This window comes from Oncorhynchus mykiss, chromosome 9 (genome assembly GCF_013265735.2).
Source record: "Oncorhynchus mykiss isolate Arlee chromosome 9, USDA_OmykA_1.1, whole genome shotgun sequence".
NCBI classification, from domain to species: Eukaryota; Metazoa; Chordata; class Actinopteri; order Salmoniformes; family Salmonidae; genus Oncorhynchus; species Oncorhynchus mykiss.
The window spans coordinates 2,146,892-2,172,256 of record NC_048573.1 but is presented as its reverse complement, the minus strand read 5'-3'; the positions used below and the strand labels follow the sequence as shown (position 1 = coordinate 2,172,256).

Sequence of the window (25,365 nt, the reverse complement as noted above, 5' to 3'; positions counted from 1 at the left end):
TATATAGCCTAATCTATAGCCTAATGTATAGGTGGTAAAATAATAAGTGAGAATGATATCCAAATATACGCAAGTAATGCAACATAAATATCCACACATGCAACTTTCTTTATTGGCCTTAGTTATGTAACCTTCCTCACTGGTTTAACACGTTTTAAACCAAACACTTTAACAAACACAAAAAAAATGTGTAACATGCTGTATTTCTGACAACAAGGGACGAACTGGCGACCTTCCTGTGATCTGTCCAGGGTCCAGACATCTGGTGTGGAAGAAAGACCTATAAACACATGTCACATGACCGGATGAGGTAAAACCTATAAAAACACACGTCACATGACCGGATGAGGTAAAACCTATAAACAACACATGTCACATGACCGGATGAGGTAACTGATTGAATGTTAAATGACGAGACAGAGGCATTGATGCGAGTAACCAGTCTTGTTCAGAACATCACCACAACACATCCGGGTATCTCGAGCCGTATCTCACCTGTAAAACACATGAGTTGCAGTAATGAACATGTACCACCAGATGGCAGCACGGCGCCATCTTACACCCTTAACATCTTCCCTTTAATAAAATAGGACAGGAGGTGTCAATTCACTAACAAAACAAACCTAGTAATCATTTCCAACATCGTTGTTGCAACTTTCCTCTTTTCTTTCCTTATTATGGGTTTGGTCATTTTGGTTGGCCAACAAGATTTAAGACTACAATGACAACATACGTTTCCCCAAATGTTACACAAAAAATACTGTTTTGGTATTGCAGCAAGGCTGCTATTGATGGATACCATTGGACTGCCACTACAAGGCTGCTATTGATGGATACCATTGTTCTGTCACTACAAGGCTGCTATTGATGGATACCATTGGACTGCCACTTCAAGGCTGCTATTGATGGATACCATTGGACTGCCACTACAAGGCTGCTATTGATGGATCAATCAATCAATCAAATTTATTTTATATAGCCCTTCGTACATCAGCTGATATCTCAAAGTGCTGTACAGAAACCCAGCCTAAAACCCCAAACAGCAAGCAATGCAGGTGAAGAAGCACGGTGGCTAGGAAAAACTCCCTAGAAAGGCCAAAACCTAGGAAGAAACCTAGAGAGGAACCAGGCTATGTGGGGTGGCCAGTCCTCTTCTGGCTGTGCCGGGTGGAGATTATAACAAAACATGGTCAAGATGTTCAAATGTTCATAAATGACCAGCATGGTCGAATAATAATAAGGCAGAATAGTTGAAACTGGAGCAGCAGCACAGTCAGGTGGACTGGGGACAGCAAGGAGTCATCATGTCAGGTATTCCTGGGGCATGGTCCTAGGGCTCAGGTCCTCCGAGAGAGAGAAAGAAAGAGAGAATTAGAGAGAGCATATGTGGGATGGCCAGTCCTCTTCTGGCTGTGCCGGGTGGAGATTATAACAGAACATGGCCAAGATGTTCAAATGTTCATAAATGATCAGCATGGTCGAATAATAATAAGGCAGAACAGTTGAAACTGGAGCAGCAGCACAGCCAGGTGGACTGGGGACAGCAAGGAGTCATCATGTCAGGTAGTCCTGGGGCATGGTCCTAGGGCTCAGGTCCTCCGAGAGAGAGAAAGAGAGAAGGAGAGAATTAGAGAACGCACACTTAGATTCACACAGGACACCGAATAGGACAGGAGAAGTACTCCAGATATAACAAACTGACCCTAGCCCCCCGACACATAAACTACTGCAGCATAAATACTGGAGGCTGAGACAGGAGGGGTCAGGAGACACTGTGGCCCACTCCGAGGACACCCAGAATGTAACCATTGTTCTGTCACTACAAGGCTGCTATTGATGGATACCATTGGACTGCCACTTCATTGTATTTTCAGTTACATTCTGGTCAATAAAAACGGTTGACACGTTTGTTTTTTGTAAGAAATTGAATGTGAGGCTGGGTTGGACATGTAGTAACAAGAAAACAGGCTACAACAGCAGCGAGGTCCTGTCTAGTCTGTCTAGGTCATGTCTAGTCTGTCTAGGTCATGTCTAGTGCTACTTGATGTTTAGAGACGATGGGCAATAATAGTAATGAGCATTTTTGGTATTTAAATACTCTGAGTCCGTCTTTAGATGTTACAGAATATTATCTGATCTTACTGTAATTGTTAAACATGATGTACTTTTTGTTATTGCCCGAATGTAAGGACTATATTGTACTAAAACTGTTTTCTTTACGTTCAGACTGCCAATCGACGAGTTCTTCTTGTTTATCATGTCGCTGGGTCTGAAAGCAGAAGGATTTGGCCCATCGGTTCAGCATCCACCAATCGACAGAGAGCCATCTCAGGAGGCTGTTAGCCAGTCATCCCCCTGACCATCTCAGGAGGCTGTTAGCCAGTCATCCCCCTGACCATCTCAGGAGGCTGTTAGCCAGTCATCCCCCTGACCATCTCAGGAGGCTGTTAGACAGTCATCCCCCTGACCATCTCAGGAGGCTGTTAGACAGTCATCCCCCTGACCATCTCAGGAGGCTGTTAGACAGTCATCCCCCTGACCATCTCAGGAGGCTGTTAGACAGTCATCCCCCTGACCATCTCAGGAGGCTGTTAGACAGTTATCCCCCTGACCATCTCAGGAGGCTGTTAGACAGTCATCCCCCTGACCATCTCAGGAGGCTGTTAGACAGTCATCCCCCTGACCATCTCAGGAAGCTGTTAGCCAGTCATCCCCCTGACCATCTCAGGAGGCTGTTAGCCAGTCATCCCCCTGACCATCTCAGGAGGCTGTTAGCCAGTCATCCCCCTGACCATCTCAGGAGGCTGTTAGACAGTCATCCCCCTGACCATCTCAGGAGGCTGTTAGACAGTCATCCCCCTGACCATCTCAGGAGGCTGTTAGACAGTCATCCCCCTGACCATCTCAGGAGGCTGTTAGACAGTCATCCCCCTGACCATCTCAGGAGGCTGTTAGACAGTTATCCCCCTGACCATCTCAGGAGGCTGTTAGACAGTCATCCCCCTGACCATCTCAGGAGGCTGTTAGACAGTCATCCCCCTGACCATCTCAGGAAGCTGTTAGCCAGTCATCCCCCTGACCATCTCAGGAGGCTGTTAGCCAGTCATCCCCCTGACCATCTCAGGAAGCTGTTAGCCAGTCATCCCCCTGACCATCTCAGGAGGCTGTTTGACAGTCATCCCCCTGACCATCTCAGGAGGCTGTTAGCCAGTCATCCCCCTGACCATCTCAGGAGGCTGTTTGACAGTCATCCCCCTGACCATCTCAGGAGGCTGTTTGACAGTCATCCCCCTGACCATCTCAGGAAGCTGTTAGCCAGTCATCCCCCTGACCATCTCAGGAGGCTGTTTGACAGTCATCCCCCTGACCATCTCAGGAGGCTGTTAGCCAGTCATCCCCCTGACCATCTCAGGAGGCTGTTTGACAGTCATCCCCCTGACCATCTCAGGAGGCTGTTTGACAGTCATCCCCCTGACCATCTCAGGAGGCTGTTAGCCAGTCATCCCCCTGACCATCTCAGGAAGCTGTTAGCCAGTCATCCCCCTGACCATCTCAGGAGGCTGTTAGCCAGTCATCCCCCTGACCATCTCAGGAGGCTGTTAGCCAGTCATCCCCCTGACCATCTCAGGAGGCTGTTAGACAGTCATCCCCCTGACCATCTCAGGAGGCTGTTAGCCAGTCATCCCCCTGACCATCTCAGGAGGCTGTTTGACAGTCATCCCCCTGACCATCTCAGGAGGCTGTTAGCCAGTCATCCCCCTGACCATCTCAGGAGGCTGTTAGCCAGTCATCCCCCTGACCATCTCAGGAGGCTGTTAGCCAGTCATCCCCCTGACCATCTCAGGAGGCTGTTAGACAGTCATCCCCCTGACCATCTCAGGAGGCTGTTTGACAGTCATCCCCCTGACCATCTCAGGAGGCTGTTAGCCAGTCATCCCCCTGACCATCTCAGGAGGCTGTTAGCCAGTCATCCCCCTGACCATCTCAGGAGGCTGTTAGCCAGTCATCCCCCTGACCATCTCAGGAGGCTGTTAGCCAGTCATCCCCCTGACCATCTCAGGAGGCTGTTAGCCAGTCATCCCCCTGACCATCTCAGGAGGCTGTTAGACAGTCATCCCCCTGACCATCTCAGGAGGCTGTTAGCCAGTCATCCCCCTGACCATCTCAGGAGGCTGTTTGACAGTCATCCCCCTGACCATCTCAGGAGGCTGTTAGCCAGTCATCCCCCTGACCATCTCAGGAGGCTGTTAGCCAGTCATCCCCCTGACCATCTCAGGAGGCTGTTAGCCAGTCATCCCCCTGACCATCTCAGGAGGCTGTTAGCCAGTCATCCCCCTGACCATCTCAGGAGGCTGTTAGCCAGTCATCCCCCTGACCATCTCAGGAGGCTGTTAGACAGTCATCCCCCTGACCATCTCAGGAGGCTGTTAGCCAGTCATCCCCCTGACCATCTCAGGAGGCTGTTTGACAGTCATCCCCCTGACCATCTCAGGAGGCTGTTAGCCAGTCATCCCCCTGACCATCTCAGGAAGCTGTTAGCCAGTCATCCCCATGACCATCTCAGGAGGCTGTTTGACAGTCATCCCCCTGACCATCTCAGCATCAACCAGTTATTTGCAGTGGCCTGTTGGTCAACTATCAAAACAGACCTTTGGTCAGACCTCGGGCCAAGCCAGTGTAAATGTACAGTGCCTTGCGAAAGTATTCGGCCCCCTTGAACCTTGCGACCTTTTGCCACATGTCAGGCTTCAAACATAAAGATATAAAACTGTATTTTTTTGTGAAGAATCAACAACAAGTGGGACACAATCATGAAGTGGAACGACATTTATTGGATATTTCAAACTTTTTTAACAAATCAAAAACTGAAAAATTGGGCGTGCAAAATTATTCAGCCCCCTTAAGTTAATACTTTGTAGCGCCACCTTTTGCTGCGATTACAGCTGTAAGTCGCTTGGGGTATGTCTCTATCAGTTTTGCACATCGAGAGACTGAAATGTTTTCCCATTCCTCCTTGCAAAACAGCTCGAGCTCAGTGAGGTTGGATGGAGAGCATTTGTGAACAGCAGTTTTCAGTTCTTTCCACAGATTCTCGATTGGATTCAGGTCTGGACTTTGACTTGGCCATTCTAACACCTGGATATGTTTATTTTTGAACCATTCCATTGTAGATTTTGCTTTATGTTTTGGATCATTGTCTTGTTGGAAGACAAATCTCCGTCCCAGTCTCAGGTCTTTTGCAGACTCCATCAGGTTCTTCCAGAATGGTCCTGTATTTGGCTCCATCCATCTTCCCATCAATTTTAACCATCTTCCCTGTCCCTGCTGAAGAAAAGCAGGCCCAAACCATGATGCTGCCACCACCATGTTTGACAGTGGGTATGGTGTGTTCAGGGTGATGAGCTGTGTTGCTTTTACGCCAAACATAACGTTTTGCATTGTTGCCAAAAAGTTCAATTTTGGTTTCATCTGACCAGAGCACCTTCTTCCACATGTTTGGTGTGTCTCCCAGGTAGGTGTGGCAAACTTTAAACAACACTTTTTATGGATATCTTTAAGAAATGGCTTTCTTCTTGCCACTCTTCCATAAAGGCCAGATTTGTGCAATATACGACTGATTGTTGTCCTATGGACAGAATCTCCCACCTCAGCTGTAGATCTCTGCAGTTCATCCAGAGTGATCATGGGCCTCTTGGCTGCATCTCTGATCAGTCTTCTCCTTGTATGAGCTGAAAGTTTAGAGGGACGGCCAGGTCTTGGTAGATTTGCAGTGGTCTGATACTCCTTCCATTTCAATATTATCGCTTGCACAGTGCTCCTTGGGATGTTTAAAGCTTGGGAAATCTTTTTGTATCCAAATCCGGCTTTAAACTTCTTAACAACATTATCTCGGACCTGCCTGGTGTGTTCCCTGTTCTTCATGATGCTCTCTGCGCTTTTAACGGACCTCTGAGACTATCACAGTGCAGGTGCATTTATACGGAGACTTGATTACACACAGGTGGATTGTATTTATCATCATTAGTCATTTAGGTCAACATTGGATCATTCAGAGATCCTCACTGAACTTCTGGAGAGAGTTTGCTGCACTGAAAGTAAAGGGGCTGAATAATTTTGCACGCCCAATTTTTCAGTTTTTGATTTGTTAAAAAAGTTTGAAATATCCAATAAATGTCGTTCCACTTCATGATTGTGTCCCACTTGTTGTTGATTGTTCACAAAAAAATACAGTTTTATATCTTTATGTTTGAAGCCTGAAATGTGGCAAAAGGTCGCAAAGTTCAAGGGGGCCGAATACTTTCGCAAGGCACTGTATATGTGTTTATTTGCTAGCAGCAAAATAATAATGTGTTTATCTACTACATGTATCAATGGTTTGTGTTGTAGTGAATATCAGTTTGTGTTTTAGTGAATATCAGTTTGTGTGGTACTGAATATCAGTTTGTGTTTTAGTGAATATCAGTTTGTGTTGTAGTGAATATCAGTTTGTGTTGTAGTGAATATCAGTTTGTGTGGTACTGAATATCAGTTTGTGTTGTAGTGAATATCAGTTTGTGTTTTAGTGAATATCAGTTTGTGTTGTAGTGAATATCAGTTTGTGTTGTAGTGAATATCAGTTTGTTGTAGTGAATATCAGTTTGTGTTTTAGTGAATATCAGTTTGTGTTGTAGTGAATATCAGTTTGTGTGGTAGTGAATATCAGTTTGTGTGGTAGTGAATATCAGTTTGTGTTGTAGTGAATATCAGTTTGTGTGGTAGTGAATATCAGTTTGTGTGGTACTGAATATCAGTTTGTGTGGTAGTGAATATCAGTTTGTGTGGTAGTGAATATCAGTTTGTGTGGTAGTGAATATCAGTTTGTGTGGTAGTGAATATCAGTTTGTTGTAGTGAATATCAGTTTGTGTTGTAGTGAATATCAGTTTGTGTTGTAGTGAATATCAGTTTGTGTGGTAGTGAATATCAGTTTGTGTGGTACTGAATATCAGTTTGTGTGGTAGTGAATATCAGTTTGTGTTGTAGTGAATATCAGTTTGTGTGGTAGTGAATATCAGTTTGTGTGGTACTGAATATCAGTTTGTGTGGTAGTGAATATCAGTTTGTGTGGTAGTGAATATCAGTTTGTGTTGTAGTGAATATCAGTTTGTGTGGTAGTGAATATCAGTTTGTGTGGTAGTGAATATCAGTTTGTTGTAGTGAATATCAGTTTGTGTTTTAGTGAATATCAGTTTGTGTGGTAGTGAATATCAGTTTGTGTTGTAGTGAATATCAGTTTGTGTGGTAGTGAATATCAGTTTGTGTGGTACTGAATATCAGTTTGTGTTGTAGTGAATATCAGTTTGTGTTTTAGTGAATATCAGTTTGTGTTGTAGTGAATATCAGTTTGTGTTGTAGTGAATATCAGTTTGTGTTGTAGTGAATATCAGTTTGTGTGGTAGTGAATATCAGTTTGTGTGGTAGTGAATATCAGTTTGTGTTGTAGTGAATATCAGTTTGTGTGGTAGTGAATATCAGTTTGTGTGGTAGTGAATATCAGTTTGTGTGGTAGTGAATATCAGTTTGTGTGGTACTGAATATCAGTTTGTGTTTTAGTGAATATCAGTTTGTGTGGTAGTGAATATCAGTTTGTGTTGTAGTGAATATCAGTTTGTGTGGTAGTGAATATCAGTTTGTGTGGTAGTGAATATCAGTTTGTGTGGTACTGAATATCAGTTTGTGTTTTAGTGAATATCAGTTTGTGTGGTAGTGAATATCAGTTTGTGTTGTAGTGAATATCAGTTTGTGTGGTAGTGAATATCAGTTTGTGTGGTAGTGAATATCAGTTTGTGTGGTAGTGAATATCAGTTTGTGTTGTAGTGAATATCAGTTTGTGTTGTAGTGAATATCAGTTTGTGTGGTAGTGAATATCAGTTTGTGTTGTAGTGAATATCAGTTTGTGTGGTACTGAATATCAGTTTGTGTTTTAGTGAATATCAGTTTGTGTTGTAGTGAATATCAGTTTGTGTGGTAGTGAATATCAGTTTGTGTGGTACTGAATATCAGTTTGTGTTGTAGTGAATATCAGTTTGTGTTGTAGTGAATATCAGTTTGTGTGGTAGTGAATATCAGTTTGTGTGGTACTGAATATCAGTTTGTGTTGTAGTGAATATCAGTTTGTGTGGTAGTGAATATCAGTTTGTGTTGTAGTGAATATCAGTTTGTGTGGTACTGAATATCAGTTTGTGTTTTAGTGAATATCAGTTTGTGTTTTAGTGAATATCAGTTTGTGTTGTAGTGAATATCAGTTTGTGTTGTAGTGAATATCAGTTTGTGTTGTAGTGAATATCAGTTTGTGTGGTACTGAATATCAGTTTGTGTTTTAGTGAATATCAGTTTGTGTGGTAGTGAATATCAGTTTGTGTTTTACTGAATATCAGTTTGTGTTGTAGTGAATATCAGTTTGTGTTTTACTGAATATCAGTTTGTGTTGTAGTGAATATCAGTTTGTGTGGTAGTGAATATCAGTTTGTGTTGAGCTTGTTTTGGCTTTAATTAGGCAACGAGTCTAGGGGGAAAGAAATCAAGTCAACAAAGAATAGCCAGAATGTAAGATTGAATACAGTGTTGGAGATGTGGAATTGATTAACTGAAATGTTGAACATTTGCTGAAATACATTTTTTTCAACAAATCTATTCTATTGTAGTTTTCTTCACACCAACACCAATACTTATTTTTCATGAAACCACTAAACTTGGCACCCTGCAGGGGATCCATTCAGGTGAGAGACACTGATGCAGGTAGTGGTACAAATAAAAGTGGTCAACCTTCTCTCTTATCGTCTTTGAAACCTGTAGATCTTTATATTTCCTTTCAACTAGGATGTCCCCTTGTGCACAGATGACAAAGTCACACCAGCTACAACCTGTGAGAAGGATTTGACCAGTAGTAAGCATGAGATCTCTTCAACTTCAGCTCTCCATTCTGTATCTTCAGGTAAGGACATCAGCTCTCCATTCTGTTTCTTCAGGTAAGGACATCAGCTCTCCATTCTGTATCTACAGGTAAGGACATCAGCTCTCCATTCTGTATCTTCAGGTAAGGACATCAGCTCTCCATTCTGTATCTACAGGTAAGGACATCAGCTCTCCATTCTGTATCTACAGGTAAGGACATCAGCTCTCCATTCTGTATCTACAGGTAAGGACATCAGCTCTCCATTCTGTATCTTCAGGTAAGGACATCAACTCTCCATTCTGTAATTTCAGGTAAGGATATCAATAGGGTTTTAGGCTGGGTTTCTGTACAGCACTTTGAGATATAAGCTGATGTAAGAAGGGCTATATAAATAAATGTGATTTGATTTGAACTAGGGCCTCATTTAACTATACAGGAATACATTGTGTCTCAGTAAACACAATTACCAAACACTGCATCAACAGATAACCAAATAACCTGTTAAGTGGGCCATTATAAAACAGGGATTGGGACCCATCATTAATATCTATTGATCAGATTAAACGTTGACTCTCTCCAACACATTTAGACCATGATGACAGTGTCCCACAGGAGATGTTTAACAAGGTCCCTAGTAGCGATCTATAACCTTCCCCTACTCTCATGCTGTGGGGCTTTTCACTCTTCATCATGGACCTGTAACAGTCAGCCCTCATGGTGATCTCCCCTGTCAGATACTCCCCTGTCAGACACTCCCCTGTCAGATACTCCCCTGTCAGACACTCCCCTGTCAGACACTCCCCTATCAGATACTCCCCTGTCAGACACTCCCCTGTCAGATACTCCCCTGTCAGACACTCCCCTATCAGATACTCCCCTGTCAGACACTCCCCTGTCAGATACTCCCCTGTCAGACACTCCCCTATCAGATACTCCCCTGTCAGACACTCCCCTGTCAGATACTCCCCTGTCAGACACTCCCCTGTCAGACACTCCCCTGTCAGACACTCCCCTGTCAGACACTCCCCTGTCAGACACTCCCCTATCAGATACTCCCCTATCAGATACTCCCCTGTCAGACACTCCCCTATCAGATACTCCCCTATCAGACACTCCCCTGTCAGACACTCCCCTATCAGATACTACCCTATCAGATACTACCCTATCAGATACTCCCCTGTCAGACACTCCCCTGTCAGACACTCCCCTGTCAGACACTCCCCTGTCAGACACTCCCCTATCAGATACTCCCCTATCAGATACTCCCCTGTCAGACACTCCCCTATCAGATACTACCCTATCAGATACTACCCTGTCAGATACTCCCCTATCAGACACTCCCCTGTCAGACACTCCCCTGTCAGACACTCCCCTGTCAGACACTCCCCTATCAGATACTCCCCTATCAGATACTCCCCTGTCAGACACTCCCCTGTCAGACACTCCCCTATCAGATACTACCCTATCAGATACTCCCCTGTCCCGTCAGACACTCCCCCATCAGACACTCCCCCGTCAGACACTCCCCCGTCAGACACTCCCCTGTCAATGTATCTTTGTTAGATACTGTGTAGAAGACATGAATAACAATTATTTTTAGCTAGCAAATATAGCTAGCAAGCATAACTTAACCAAGCTAACGAAAATACACACATTCTCAGGTAGATTCTGTCAACATCTAGCTACAGTTAATAGTTAAATTCGTTAATATGATTGTAGCTAGCTACAGTTAATAGTTAAATGAGCTAATATGATTGTAGCTAGCTAACGTTATATCTGTCACTGTCTTGGTACTCACCTTCATAGTTGTCTATGTATCTTCCTATATACATCTGTCTTGGTACTCACCTTCATAGTTGTCTATGTATCTTCCTATATACATCTGTCTTGGTTCTCACCTTCATAGTGACAGTAGCTTCCTGTATACATCTGTCTTGGTACTCACCTTCATAGTGACAGTAGCTTCCTGTATACATCTGTCTTGGTACTCACCTTCATAGTTGTCTATGCATCTTCCTATATACATCTGTCTTGGTACTCACCTTCATAGTTGTCTATGTATCTTCCTATATACATCTGTCTTGGTACCCACCTTCATAGTGACAGTAGCTTCCTGTATACATCTGTCTTGGTACTCACCTTCATAGTTGTCTATGCATCTTCCTATATACATCTGTCTTGGTACTCACCTTCATAGTTGTCTATGTATCTTCCTATATACATCTGTCTTGGTACTCACCTTCATAGTTGTCTATGTATCTTCCTATATACATCTGTCTTGGTACCCACCTTCATAGTTGTCTATGTAGCTTCCTATATACATCTGTCTTGGTACTCACCTTCACAGTTGTCTATGTATCTTCCTATATACATCTGTCTTGGTACTCACCTTCACAGTTGTCTATGTATCTTCCTATATACATCTGTCTTGGTACTCACCTTCATAGTTGTCTATGTATCTTCCTATATACATCTGTCTTGGTACTCACCTTCACAGTTGTCTATGTATCATCACCCTCTATCTAGTGTAGAGGAGGCATCACCCTCTATCTAGTGTAGAGGAGGCATCACCCTCTATCTAGTGTAGAGGAGGCATCACCCTCTATCTAGTGTAGAGGAGGCATCACCCTCTATCTAGTGTAGAGGAGGCATCACCCTCTATCTAGTGTAGAGGAGGCATCACCCTCTATCTAGTGTAGAGGAGGCATCACCCTCTATCTAGTGTAGAGGCGCCATCACCCTCTATCTAGTGTAGAGGAGCCATCACCCTCTATCTAGTGTAGAGGAGGCATCACCCTCTAGAGGAGGCATCACCCTCTATCTAGTGTAGAGGAGCCATCACCCTCTATCTTCGACTCTCCGGGTGAAAACTCAACACCAGACACTTTGCTGATTCCAGCCGTCAGTCGTTACTATGGCAATTTAAAATGGCGCTGACCATAGCTCAAATAAACCTTGTTGATGATCAACATACTAAATGTAGAGATGTTTTTACGTTAAATGAACATGGTCAGTATTAGTGGATTAAATACATCAAGGCCTTCTGCTTGTAACTGTACATACTGACGGGTTATTTTAGACCCTGTTGATTTAAAACCAGTCAGTTATCCAATAGTAATACATTCAACATGCATCAATCCACTGAACCTGTTGACCAATCAGCATCAATCCCCTGCACCTGTTGACCAATCATCATTAATCCACTGAACCTGTTGACCAATCATCATTAATCCACTGAACCTGTTGACCAATCATCATTAATACACTGAACCTGTTGACCAATCATCATCAATCCCCTGCACCTGTTGACCAATCATCATTAATCCACTGAACCTGAGGTTGGCCTATCATCATCAATCCACTGAACCTGAGGTTGGCCTATCATCATCAATCCACTGAACCTGAGGTTGGCCTATCATCATCAATCCACTGAACCTGAGGTTGACTTGCTGCTTATAGACCTTGTGTAATATCTTTAAATGGGTCAGCATGTCATTACCTGCTGATGACCTGTCTCTATAGATCTATATAACAGACTGATGACCTGTCTCTATAGCTCTATATTACAGACTGATGACCTGTCTCCTGATGACCTGTCTCCATAGCTCTATATAACAGACTGATGACCTGTCTCTATAGATCTATATAACAGACTGATGACCTGTCTCCATAGCTCTATATAACAGACTGATGACCTGTCTCCATAGCTCTATATAACAGACTGATGACCTGTCTCCATAGCTCTATATAACAGACTGATGACCTGTCTCCATAGCTCTATATAACAGACTGATGACCTGTCTCCTGATGATTGTCTCCGTAGCTGATAGAAACAGAAGGAATATCCTCCCCAATGACACTACTAATAAGTGTCCTGATGAGGAAGAGACGTCTCCATTGTCCCTGAACAGCTTGAAGTGTTCAGTCAGAATGACAGAGACACTTTGTTCCCACTAGTCACATGTTCAATAATGATGACATCACAAGACCGGTTAATGACAGGGCCACTAGTCACATGTTCAATAATGATGACATCACAAGACCGGTTAATGACAGGGCCACTAGTCACATGTTCAATAATGATGACATCACAACAAGACCGGTTAATGACAGGGCCACTAGTCACATGTTCAATAATGATGACATCACAAGACCGGTTAATGACAGGGCCACTAGTCACATGTTCAATAAGATGTTCTGTTAACTTCAACAATACTGAACTGTTCTTGTTCTGCCGATGACATGTTGGAACCCATTATCAAGGAGACCTACAGTAGTTCAACACAGTGTAGATAGTAACCTGTTTGTTGAACTGTCTCTATAGCTCTATATAAACAGACTGATGACCTGTCTCCATTATCAAGGAGACCTACAGTAGATCAACACAGTGTAGATAGTAACCTGTTTGTTGAACTGTCTCTATAGCTCTATATAAACAGACTGATGACCTGTCTCCATTATCAAGGAGACCTACAGTAGATCAACACAGTGTAGATAGTAACCAGTTTGTTGAACTGTCTCTATAGCTCTATATAAACAGACTGATGACCTGTCTCCATTATCAAGGAGACCTACAGTAGATCAACACAGTGTAGATAGTAACCTGTTTGTTGAACACCAGTGAGTCTAAGAACAAAACCTGATACCTGGAGGACAATGTCTCTACCACAGGTCACCAAGGAAACAGTAACACTACCTATAATGTCTCTACCACAGGTCACCAAGGAAACAGTAACACTACCTATAATGTCTCTACCACTACCTATAATGTCTCTACCACAGGTCACCAAGGAAACAGTAACACTACCTATAATGTCTCTACCACAGGTCACCAAGGAAACAGTAACACTACCAATAATGTCTCTACCACAGGTCACCAAGGAAACAGTGACACTACCTATAATGTCTCTACCACAGGTCACCAAGGAAACAGTGACACTACCTATAATGTCTCTACCACAGGTCACCAAGGAAACAGTAACACTACCTATAATGTCTCTACCACAGGTCACCAAGGAAACAGTGACACTACCTAAAATGTCTCTACCACAGGTTACCAAGGAAACAGTGACACTACCTAGTAACATTCAATAATGTTAAAATATTACACTGGAGTCACGTTCTGACACAATGATGTCCTAGTTTAGTAAAACAAGAAATAATCAATACATGGAAAATACCATTCAACTGTATATACATGATCAATATATAATATACAGTGGGGTCTGGAATTATAGACACCCCTGATAAAGATAATAATGACTGTATAAATACATCAATATATAATATACAGTGGGTCTGGAATTATAGACACCCCTGATAAAGATAATAATGACTGTATATACATGATCAATATATAATATACAGTGAGGTCTGGAATTATAGACACCCCTGATAAAGATAATAATGACTGTATAAATACATCAATATATAATATACAGTGGGTCTGGAATTATAGACACCCCTGATAAAGATAATAATGACTGTATTAAATACATCAATATATAATATACAGTGGGGTCTGGAATTATAGACACCCTTGATAAAGATAATAATGACTGTATATACATGATCAATATATAATATACAGTGGGTCTGGAATTATAGACACCCCTGATAAAGATAATAATGACTGTATTAAATACATCAATATATAATATACAGTGGGGTCTGGAATTATAGACACCCTTGATAAAGATAATAATGACTGTATTAAATACATCAATATATAATATACAGTGAGGTCTGGAATTATAGACACCCCTGATAAAGATAATAATGACTGTATTAAATAAATAAATTAAATACTGAGCTCTTGATCTGATTAAAATATTTATTTTCTCAAAAGGGGTAGAGGTCTAAATTATTGACAACCCTAAAGATTCAGGAATTCATAGTAAATACAACACCAAACTCCTGAAGATTTAAAACAGAAGCTGACAGGGTGAAGCTACAATAGAAGCTGACAGGGTGAAGCTACAATAGAAGCTGACAGGGTGAAGCTACAATAGAAGCTGACAGGGTGAAGCTACAATAGAAGCTGACAGGTTGAAGCTGACAGGTTGAAGCTACAACAGAAGCTGACAGGTTGAAGCTACAATAGAAGCTGACAGGTTGAAGCTACAACAGAAGCTGACAGGTTGAAGCTACAATAGAAGCTGACAGGTTGAAGCTACAATAGAAGCTGACAGGTTGAGGCTACAATAGAAGCTGACAGGTTGAAGCTACAATAGAAGCTGACAGGTTGAAGCTACAATACAAGCTGACAGGTTGAAGCTACAATAGAAGCTGACAGGTTGAAGCTACAACAGAAGCTGACAGGTTGAAGCTACAATAGAAGCTGACAGGTTGAAGCTACAACAGAAGCTGACAGGTTGAAGCTACAATAGAAGCTGACAGGTTGAAGCTACAATAGAAGCTGACAGGTTGAAGCTACAATAGAAGCTGACAGGTTGAAGCTACAATAGAAGCTGACAGGTTGAAGCTACGATAGAAGCTGACAGGTTGAAGCTACAATAGAAGCGGACAGGTTGAAGCTACAATAGAAGCTGACAGACATTAGTCCGGTGGTCTGGTTGATATACCTGATGATCAGGTACTGGACATAAGAGAGTCTGTAACAGGAGACATTAGACCATCATTCCATTCAATTCAACTCAGTTCCTGAGGGGGATCAGAAAGACATTGTTTATGGGGAAAACATATATAGAATAACCAGGAAATGGATATAAACCCATAACAGACATGGGTAGTAAAACTTCAACAAGTAAAGAAGTAACTACTGAAAGTGGATTATAGAGAACTGACTAACACCTTTATCAGATGACTTTGTCTTACCAAGATTCATATCACTCAGTTATATACTCAGAAACTCAGCTTTGTTAGGTGGGTTAGGTCTCTATAGAAAGTTATAGTCTCTCTATAGTAACTTAGCTCTATAGTTATAGTCTCTCAATAGTAACTTAGCTCTATAGTTATAGTCTCTCTATAGCAACTCAGCTCTATAGTTATAGTCTCTCTATAGTTATAGTCTCTCTATAGTTATAGTCTCTCTACAGTAACTCAGCTCTATAGTTATAGTCTCTCTATAGTAACTCAGCTCTATAGTTATAGTCTCTCTATGGTAACTCAGCTCTATAGTTATAGTCTCTCTATAGTTATAGTCTCTCTATAGTAACTCAGCTCTATAGTTGTAGTCTCTATATAGTTATAGTCTCTCTATAGTTATAGTCTCTCTATAGTAATAGTCTCTCTATAGTTATAGTCTCTCTATAGTAACTCAGCTCTATAGTTATAGTCTCTCTATAGTAACTCAGCTCTATAGTTATAGTCTCTCTATAGTTATAGTCTCTCTATAGTAACTCAGCTCTATAGTTATAGTCTCTCTATAGTTATAGTCTCTCTATAGTTATAGTCTCTCTATAGTTATAGTCTCTCTATAGTAACTCAGCTCTATAGTTATAGTCTCTCTATAGTTATAGTCTCTCTATAGTTATAGTCTCGCTACAGTTATAGTCTCTAAATAGTTATAGTCTCTCTATAGTAACTCAGCTCTATAGTTATAGTCTCTCTATAGTTATAGTCTCTCTATAGTTATAGTCTCTCTATAGTAACTCAGCTCTATAGTTATAGTCTCTCTATAGTTATAGTCTCTCTATAGTTATAGTCTCGCTACAGTTATAGTCTCTAAATAGTTATAGTCTCTCTATAGTAACTCAGCTCTATAGTTATAGTCTCTCTATAGTTATAGTCTCTCTATAGTAACTCAGCTCTATAGTTATATAGTCTCTCTATAGTAACTCAGCTCTATAGTTATAGTCTCTCTATAGTAACTCAGCTTTATAGTTTTAGTCTCTCTATAGTAACTCAGCTCTATAGTTATAGTCTCTCTATAGTTATAGTCTCTCTATAGTAACTCAGCTCTATAGGTATAGTCTCTCTATAGTTGTAGTCTCTCTATAGTTGTAGTCTCTCTATAGTTGTAGTCTCTCTATAGTTATAGTCTCTATGTAGTTGTAGTCTCTCTATAGTAACTCAGCTCTATAGTTACAGTCTCTCTATAGTAACTCAGCTCTATAGTTAGTCTCTCTATAGTAACTCAGCTCTATAGTTATAGTCTCTCTATATTAACTCAGCTCTATAGTTATAGTCTCTCTATAGTTATAGTCTCTCTATAGTTATAGTCTCTCTATAGTAACTCAGCTCTATAGTTATAGTCTCTCTATAGTAACCCAGCTCTATAGTTATAGTCTCTCTATAGTAACTCAGCTCTATAGTTATAGTCTCTCTATAGTAACTCAGCTCTATAGTTATAGTCTCTCTATAGTTATAGTCTCTCTATAGTAACTCAGCTCTATAGTTATAGTCTCTCTATAGTAACTCAGCTCTATAGTTATAGTCTCTCTATAGTTATAGTCTCTCTATAGTAACTCAGCTCTATAGTTATAGTCTCTCTATAGTTATAGTCTCTCTATAGTAACTCAGCTCTATAGTTATAGTCTCTCTATAGTAACTCAGCTCTATAGTTATAGTCTCTATAGTTATAGTCTCCCTATAGTAACTCAGCTCTATAGTTATAGTCTCTCTATAGTAACTCAGCTCTATAGTTATAGTCTCTATAGTTATAGTCTCTCTATAGTAACTCAGCTCTATAGTTGTAGTCTCTCTATAGTTATAGTCTCTCTATAGTTGTAGTCTCTCTATAGTTATAGTCTCTATATAGTTATAGTCTCTCTATAGTAACCCAGCTCTATAGTTATAGTCTCTCTATAGTTATAGTCTCTCTATAGTAACTCAGCTCTATAGTTATAGTCTCTCTATAGTTATAGTCTCTCTATAGTAACTCAGATCTATAGTTATAGTCTCTCTATAGTTATAGTCTCTCTATAGTTGTAGTCTCTCTATAGTTATAGTCTCTCTATAGTTATAGTCTCTCTATAGTAACTCAGCTCTATAGTTATAGTCTCTCTATAGTTATAGTCTCTAAATAGTTATATAGTCTCTCTATAGTAACTCAGCTCTATAGTTATAGTCTCTCTATAGTTATATAGTCTCTCTATAGTAACTCAGCTCTATAGTTATAGTCTCTCTATAGTTATAGTCTCTCTATAGTAACTCAGCTCTATAGTTATAGTCTCTCTATAGTTATAGTCTCTATAGTAACTCAGCTCTATAGTTAGTCTCTCTATAGTAACTCAGCTCTATAGTTATAGTCTCTCTATATTAACTCAGCTCTATAGTTATAGTCTCTCTATAGTTATAGTCTCTCTATAGTAACTCAGCTCTATAGTTATAGTCTCTCTATAGTAACTCAGCTCTATAGTTATAGTCTCTCTATAGTAACCCAGCTCTATAGTTATAGTCTCTCTATAGTAACTCAGCTCTATAGTTATAGTCTCTCTATAGTAACTCAGCTCTATAGTTATAGTCTCTCTATAGTTATAGTCTCTCTATAGTAACTCAGCTCTTTAGTTATAGTCTCTCTATAGTAACTCAGCTCTATAGTTATAGTCTCTCTATAGTTATAGTCTCTCTATAGTAACTCAGCTCTATAGTTATAGTCTCTCTATAGTAACTCAGCTCTATAGTTATAGTCTCTCTATAGTTATAGTCTCTCTATAGTTATAGTCTCTCTATAGTAACTCAGCTTTATAGTTATAGTCTCTCTATAGTAACTCAGCTCTATAGTTATAGTCTCTCTATAGTAACTCAGCTCTATAGTTATAGTCTCTCTATAGTAACTCAGCTCTATAGTTATAGTCTCTATAGTTATAGTCTCCCTATAGTAACTCAGCTCTATAGTTATAGTCTCTCTATAGTAACTCAGCTCTATAGTTATTGTCTCTATAGTTATAGTCTCCCTATAGTAACTCAGCTCTGTAGTTATAGTCTCTCTATAGTTATAGTCTCTCTATTGTTGCAGTCTCTCTATAGTTATAGTCTCTATATAGTTATAGTCTCTCTATAGTAACCCAGCTCTATAGTTATAGTCTCTCTATAGTTATAGTCTCTCTATAGTAACTCAGCTCTATAGTTATAGTCTCTCTATAGTAACTCAGCTCTATAGTTATAGTCTCTCTATAGTTATAGTCTCTCTATAGTAACTCAGCTCTATAGTTATAGTCTCTCTATAGTTATAGTCTCTCTATAGTAACTCAGCTCTATAGTTATAGTCTCTCTATAGTAACTCAGCTCTATAGTTATAGTCTCTATAGTTATAGTCTCCCTATAGTAACTCAGCTCTATAGTTATAGTCTCTCTATAGTAACTCAGCTCTATAGTTATAGTCTCTATAGTTATAGTCTCTCTATAGTTGTAGTCTCTCTATAGTTATAGTCTCTATATAGTTATAGTCTCTCTATAGTAACCCAGCTCTATAGTTATAGTCTCTCTATAGTTATAGTCTCTCTATAGTAACTCAGCTCTATAGTTATAGTCTCTCTATAGTTATAGTCTCTCTATAGTAACTCAGCTCTATAGTTATAGTCTCTCTATAGTTATAGTCTCTCTATAGTTGTAGTCTCTCTATAGTTATAGTCTCTCTATAGTAACCCAGCTCTATAGTTATAGTCTCTCTATAGTTATAGTCTCTCTATAGTAACTCAGCTCTATAGTTATAGTCTCTCTATAGTTATAGTCTCTCTATAGTAACTCAGCTCTATAGTTATAGTCTCTCTATAGTTATAGTCTCTCTATAGTTGTAGTCTCTCTATAGTTATAGTCTCTCTATAGTTATAGTCTCTCTATAGTAACTCAGCTCTATAGTTATAGTCTCTCTATAGTTATAGTCTCTAAATAGTTATATAGTCTCTCTATAGTAACTCAGCTCTATAGTTATAGTCTCTCTATAGTTATATAGTCTCTCTATAGTAACTCAGCTCTATAGTTATAGTCTCTCTATAGTTATAGTCTCTCTATAGTAACTCAGCTCTATAGTTATAGTCTCTCTATAGTTATAGTCTCTATAGTAACTCAGCTCTATAGTTAGTCTCTCTATAGTAACTCAGCTCTATAGTTATAGTCTCTCTATATTAACTCAGCTCTATAGTTATAGTCTCTCTATAGTTATAGTCTCTCTATAGTAACTCAGCTCTATAGTTATAGTCTCTCTATAGTAACTCAGCTCTATAGTTATAGTCTCTCTATAGTAACCCAGCTCTATAGTTATAGTCTCTCTATAGTAACTCAGCTCTATAGTTATAGTCTCTCTATAGTAACTCAGCTCTATAGTTATAGTCTCTCTATAGTTATAGTCTCTCTATAGTAACTCAGCTCTTTAGTTATAGTCTCTCTATAGTAACTCAGCTCTATAGTTATAGTCTCTCTATAGTTATAGTCTCTCTATAGTAACTCAGCTCTATAGTTATAGTCTCTCTATAGTTATAGTCTCTCTATAGTTATAGTCTCTCTATAGTAACTCAGCTTTATAGTTATAGTCTCTCTATAGTAACTCAGCTCTATAGTTATAGTCTCTCTATAGTAACTCAGCTCTATAGTTATAGTCTCTCTATAGTAACTCAGCTCTATAGTTATAGTCTCTATAGTTATAGTCTCCCTATAGTAACTCAGCTCTATAGTTATAGTCTCTCTATAGTAACTCAGCTCTATAGTTATAGTCTCTATAGTTATAGTCTCCCTATAGTAACTCAGCTCTGTAGTTATAGTCTCTCTATAGTTATAGTCTCTGTATAGTTGTAGTCTCTCTATAGTTATAGTCTCTATATAGTTATAGTCTCTCTATAGTAACCCAGCTCTATAGTTATAGTCTCTCTATAGTTATAGTCTCTCTATAGTAACTCAGCTCTATAGTTATAGTCTCTCTATAGTTGTAGTCTCTCTATAGTTATAGTCTCTCTATAGTTGTAGTCTCTCTATAGTTATAGTCTCTCTATAGTAACTCAGCTCTATAGTTATAGTCTCTCTATAGTTATAGTCTCTCTATAGTAACTCAGCTCTATAGTTATAGTCTCTCTATAGTTATAGTCTCTCTATAGTTGTAGTCTCTCTATAGTTATAGTCTCTCTATAGTTATAGTCTCTCTATAGTTATAGTCTCTCTATAGTAACTCAGCTCTATAGTTATAGTCTCTCTATAGTTATAGTCTCTCTATAGTTATAGTCTCTAAATAGTTATATAGTCTCTATAGTAACAGCTCTATAGTTATAGTCTCTCTATAGTTATAGTCTCTCTATAGTTATATAGTCTCTCTATAGTAACTCAGCTCTATAGTTATAGTCTCTCTATAGTTATAGTCTCTCTATAGTAACTCAGCTCTATAGTTATAGTCTCTCTATAGTAACTCAGCTCTATAGTTAGTCTCTCTATAGTTATAGTCTCTCTATAGTTATAGTCTCTCTATAGTAACCCAGCTCTATAGTTATAGTCTCTCTATAGTAACTCAGCTCTATAGTTATAGTCTCTCTATAGTTATAGTCTCTCTATAGTAACTCAGCTCTATAGTTATAGTCTCTCTATAGTAACTCAGCTCTATAGGTATAGTCTCTCTATAGTAACCCAGCTCTATAGTTATAGTCTCTCTATAGTTATAGTCTCTCTATAGTAACTCAGCTCTATAGTTATAGTCTCTCTATAGTTATAGTCTCTCTATAGTAACTCAGCTCTATAGTTATAGTCTCTCTATAGTAACTCAGCTCTATAGGTATAGTCTCTCTATAGTAACCCAGCTCTATAGTTATAGTCTCTCTATAGTTATAGTCTCTCTATAGTTATAGTCTCTATATAGTTGTAGTCTTTCTATAGTTATAATCTCTCTATAGTTATAGTCTCTATATAGTTATAGTCTCTCTATAGTAACTCAGCTCTATAGTTATAGTCTCTCTATAGTTATAGTCTCTCTATAGTAACTCAGCTCTATAGTTATAGTCTCTCTATAGTAACTCAGCTCTATAGTTAGTCTCTCTATAGTTATAGTCTCTCTATAGTAACTCAGCTCTATAGTTATAGTCTCTCTATAGTAACTCAGCTCTATAGTTATAGTCTCTCTATAGTAACTCAGCTCTATAGTTATAGTCTCTCTATAGTTATAGTCTCTCTATAGTTGTAGTCTCTCTATAGTTATAGTCTCTCTATAGTAACTCAGCTCTAGTTAATCTCTCTATAGTAACTCAGCTCTATAGTTATAGTCTCTCTATAGTTATAGTCTCTCTATAGTAACTCAGCTCTATAGTTATAGTCTCTCTATAGTAACCCAGCTCTATAGTTATAGTCTCTCTATAGTAACTCAGCTCTATAGTTATAGTCTCTCTATAGTTATAGTCTCTCTATAGTAACTCAGCTCTATAGTTATAGTCTCTCTATAGTAACTCAGCTCTATAGGTATAGTCTCTCTATAGTAACCCAGCTCTATAGTTATAGTCTCTCTATAGTTATAGTCTCTCTATAGTAACTCAGCTCTATAGTTATAGTCTCTCTATAGTTATAGTCTCTATATAGTTGTAGTCTTTCTATAGTTATAATCTCTCTATAGTTATAGTCTCTATATAGTTATAGTCTCTCTATAGTAACTCAGCTCTATAGTTATAGTCTCTCTATAGTTATAGTCTCTCTATAGTAACTCAGCTCTATAGTTATAGTCTCTCTATAGTAACTCAGCTCTATAGTTAGTCTCTCTATAGTTATAGTCTCTCTATAGTAACTCAGCTCTATAGTTATAGTCTCTCTATAGTAACTCAGCTCTATAGTTATAGTCTCTCTATAGTAACTCAGCTCTATAGTTATAGTCTCTCTATAGTTATAGTCTCTCTATAGTTGTAGTCTCTCTATAGTTATAGTCTCTCTATAGTAACTCAGCTCTAGTTAATCTCTCTATAGTAACTCAGCTCTATAGTTATAGTCTCTCTATAGTTATAGTCTCTCTATAGTAACTCAGCTCTATAGTTATAGTCTCTCTATAGTAACCCAGCTCTATAGTTATAGTCTCTCTATAGTAACTCAGCTCTATAGTTATAGTCTCTCTATAGTTATAGTCTCTCTATAGTAACTCAGCTCTATAGTTATAGTCTCTCTATAGTAACTCAGCTCTATAGGTATAGTCTCTCTATAGTAACCCAGCTCTATAGTTATAGTCTCTCTATAGTTATAGTCTCTCTATAGTAACTCAGCTCTATAGTTATAGTCTCTCTATAGTTATAGTCTCTATATAGTTGTAGTCTTTCTATAGTTATAATCTCTCTATAGTTATAGTCTCTATATAGTTATAGTCTCACTATAGTAACTCAGCTCTATAGTTATAGTCTCTCTATAGTTATAGTCTCTCTATAGTAACTCAGCTCTATAGTTATAGTCTCTCTATAGTTATATAGTCTCACTATAGTAACTCAGCTCTATAGTTATAGTCTCTCTATAGTTATAGTCTCTCTATAGTAACTCAGCTCTATAGTTATAGTCTCTCTATAGTAACTCAGCTCTATAGTTAGTCTCTCTATAGTTATAGTCTCTCTATAGTAACTCAGCTCTATAGTTATAGTCTCCCTATAGTAACTCAGCTCTATAGTTATAGTCTCTCTATAGTAACTCAGCTCTATAGTTATAGTCTCTATAGTTATAGTCTCCCTATAGTAACTCAGCTCTGTAGTTATAGTCTCTCTATAGTTATAGTCTCTCTATAGTTGTAGTCTCTCTATAGTTATAGTCTCTATATAGTTATAGTCTCTCTATAGTAACCCAGCTCTATAGTTATAGTCTCTCTATAGTTATAGTCTCTCTATAGTAACTCAGCTCTATAGTTATAGTCTCTCTATAGTTATAGTCTCTCTATAGTTGTAGTCTCTCTATAGTTATAGTCTCTCTATAGTAACTCAGCTCTATAGTTATAGTCTCTCTATAGTTATAGTCTCTCTATAGTAACTCAGCTCTATAGTTATAGTCTCTCTATAGTTATAGTCTCTCTATAGTTGTAGTCTCTCTATAGTTATAGTCTCTCTATAGTTATAGTCTCTCTATAGTAACTCAGCTCTATAGTTATAGTCTCTCTATAGTTATAGTCTCTCTATAGTTATAGTCTCTAAATAGTTATATAGTCTCTATAGTAACTCAGCTCTATAGTTATAGTCTCTCTATAGTTATAGTCTCTCTATAGTTATATAGTCTCTCTATAGTAACTCAGCTCTATAGTTATAGTCTCTCTATAGTTATAGTCTCTCTATAGTAACTCAGCTCTATAGTTATAGTCTCTCTATAGTAACTCAGCTCTATAGTTAGTCTCTCTATAGTTATAGTCTCTCTATAGTTATAGTCTCTCTATAGTAACCCAGCTCTATAGTTATAGTCTCTCTATAGTAACTCAGCTCTATAGTTATAGTCTCTCTATAGTTATAGTCTCTCTATAGTAACTCAGCTCTATAGTTATAGTCTCTCTATAGTAACTCAGCTCTATAGGTATAGTCTCTCTATAGTAACCCAGCTCTATAGTTATAGTCTCTCTATAGTTATAGTCTCTCTATAGTAACTCAGCTCTATAGTTATAGTCTCTCTATAGTTATAGTCTCTATATAGTTGTAGTCTTTCTATAGTTATAATCTCTCTATAGTTATAGTCTCTATATAGTTATAGTCTCTCTATAGTAACTCAGCTCTATAGTTATAGTCTCTCTATAGTTATAGTCTCTCTATAGTAACTCAGCTCTATAGTTATAGTCTCTCTATAGTAACTCAGCTCTATAGTTAGTCTCTCTATAGTTATAGTCTCTCTATAGTAACTCAGCTCTATAGTTATAGTCTCTCTATAGTAACTCAGCTCTATAGTCATAGTCTCTCTATAGTAACTCAGCTCTATAGTTATAGTCTCTCTATAGTTATAGTCTCTCTATAGTTGTAGTCTCTCTATAGTTATAGTCTCTCTATAGTAACTCAGCTCTAGTTAATCTCTCTATAGTAACTCAGCTCTATAGTTATAGTCTCTCTATAGTAACTCAGCTCTATAGTTATAGTCTCTCTATAGTAACCCAGCTCTATAGTTATAGTCTCTCTATAGTAACTCAGCTCTATAGTTATAGTCTCTCTATAGTTATAGTCTCTCTATAGTAACTCAGCTCTATAGTTATAGTCTCTCTATAGTAACTCAGCTCTATAGGTATAGTCTCTCTATAGTAACCCAGCTCTATAGTTATAGTCTCTCTATAGTTATAGTCTCTCTATAGTAACTCAGCTCTATAGTTATAGTCTCTCTATAGTTATAGTCTCTATATAGTTGTAGTCTCTCTATAGTTATAATCTCTCTATAGTAACTCAGCTCTATAGTTATAGTCTCTCTATAGTTATAGTCTCTATATAGTTGTAGTCTCTCTATAGTTATAGTCTCTCTATAGTAACTCAGCTCTATAGTTATAGTCTCTCTATAGTTATAGTCTCTCTATAGTTATAATCTCTCTATAGTTATAGTCTCTATATAGTTATAGTCTCTCTATAGTAACTCA

General features: G+C 38.7%; 1 protein-coding gene and 1 long non-coding RNA gene across 2 annotated transcripts; both read left to right on the top strand.

Annotated features, from left to right (window-relative positions):
- Positions 1 to 9,647: 9,647 nt before the first annotated feature.
- LOC118966148 (repetitive proline-rich cell wall protein 2-like) lies at positions 9,648 to 10,496 on the top strand. The gene has a single exon (XM_036989226.1). It carries the CDS (start codon positions 9,648 to 9,650, stop codon positions 10,494 to 10,496), a length of 849 nt encoding a protein of 282 aa, XP_036845121.1.
- Positions 10,497 to 13,575: 3,079 nt separating this feature from the next.
- Positions 13,576 to 14,275, top strand: LOC118965955. The gene is made up of 2 exons (XR_005053079.1): positions 13,576 to 13,649; positions 13,716 to 14,275. It is a non-coding gene; the product is annotated as an uncharacterized LOC118965955 (long non-coding RNA).
- The last annotated feature ends 11,090 nt before the right edge of the window (positions 14,276 to 25,365 follow it).

Bases quoted from the DNA above. Each gene is read 5' to 3' on its own strand.
- LOC118966148 (XM_036989226.1), top strand. From the start codon at position 9,648: ATGGTGATCTCCCCTGTCAGATACTCCCCTGTCAGACACTCCCCTGTC.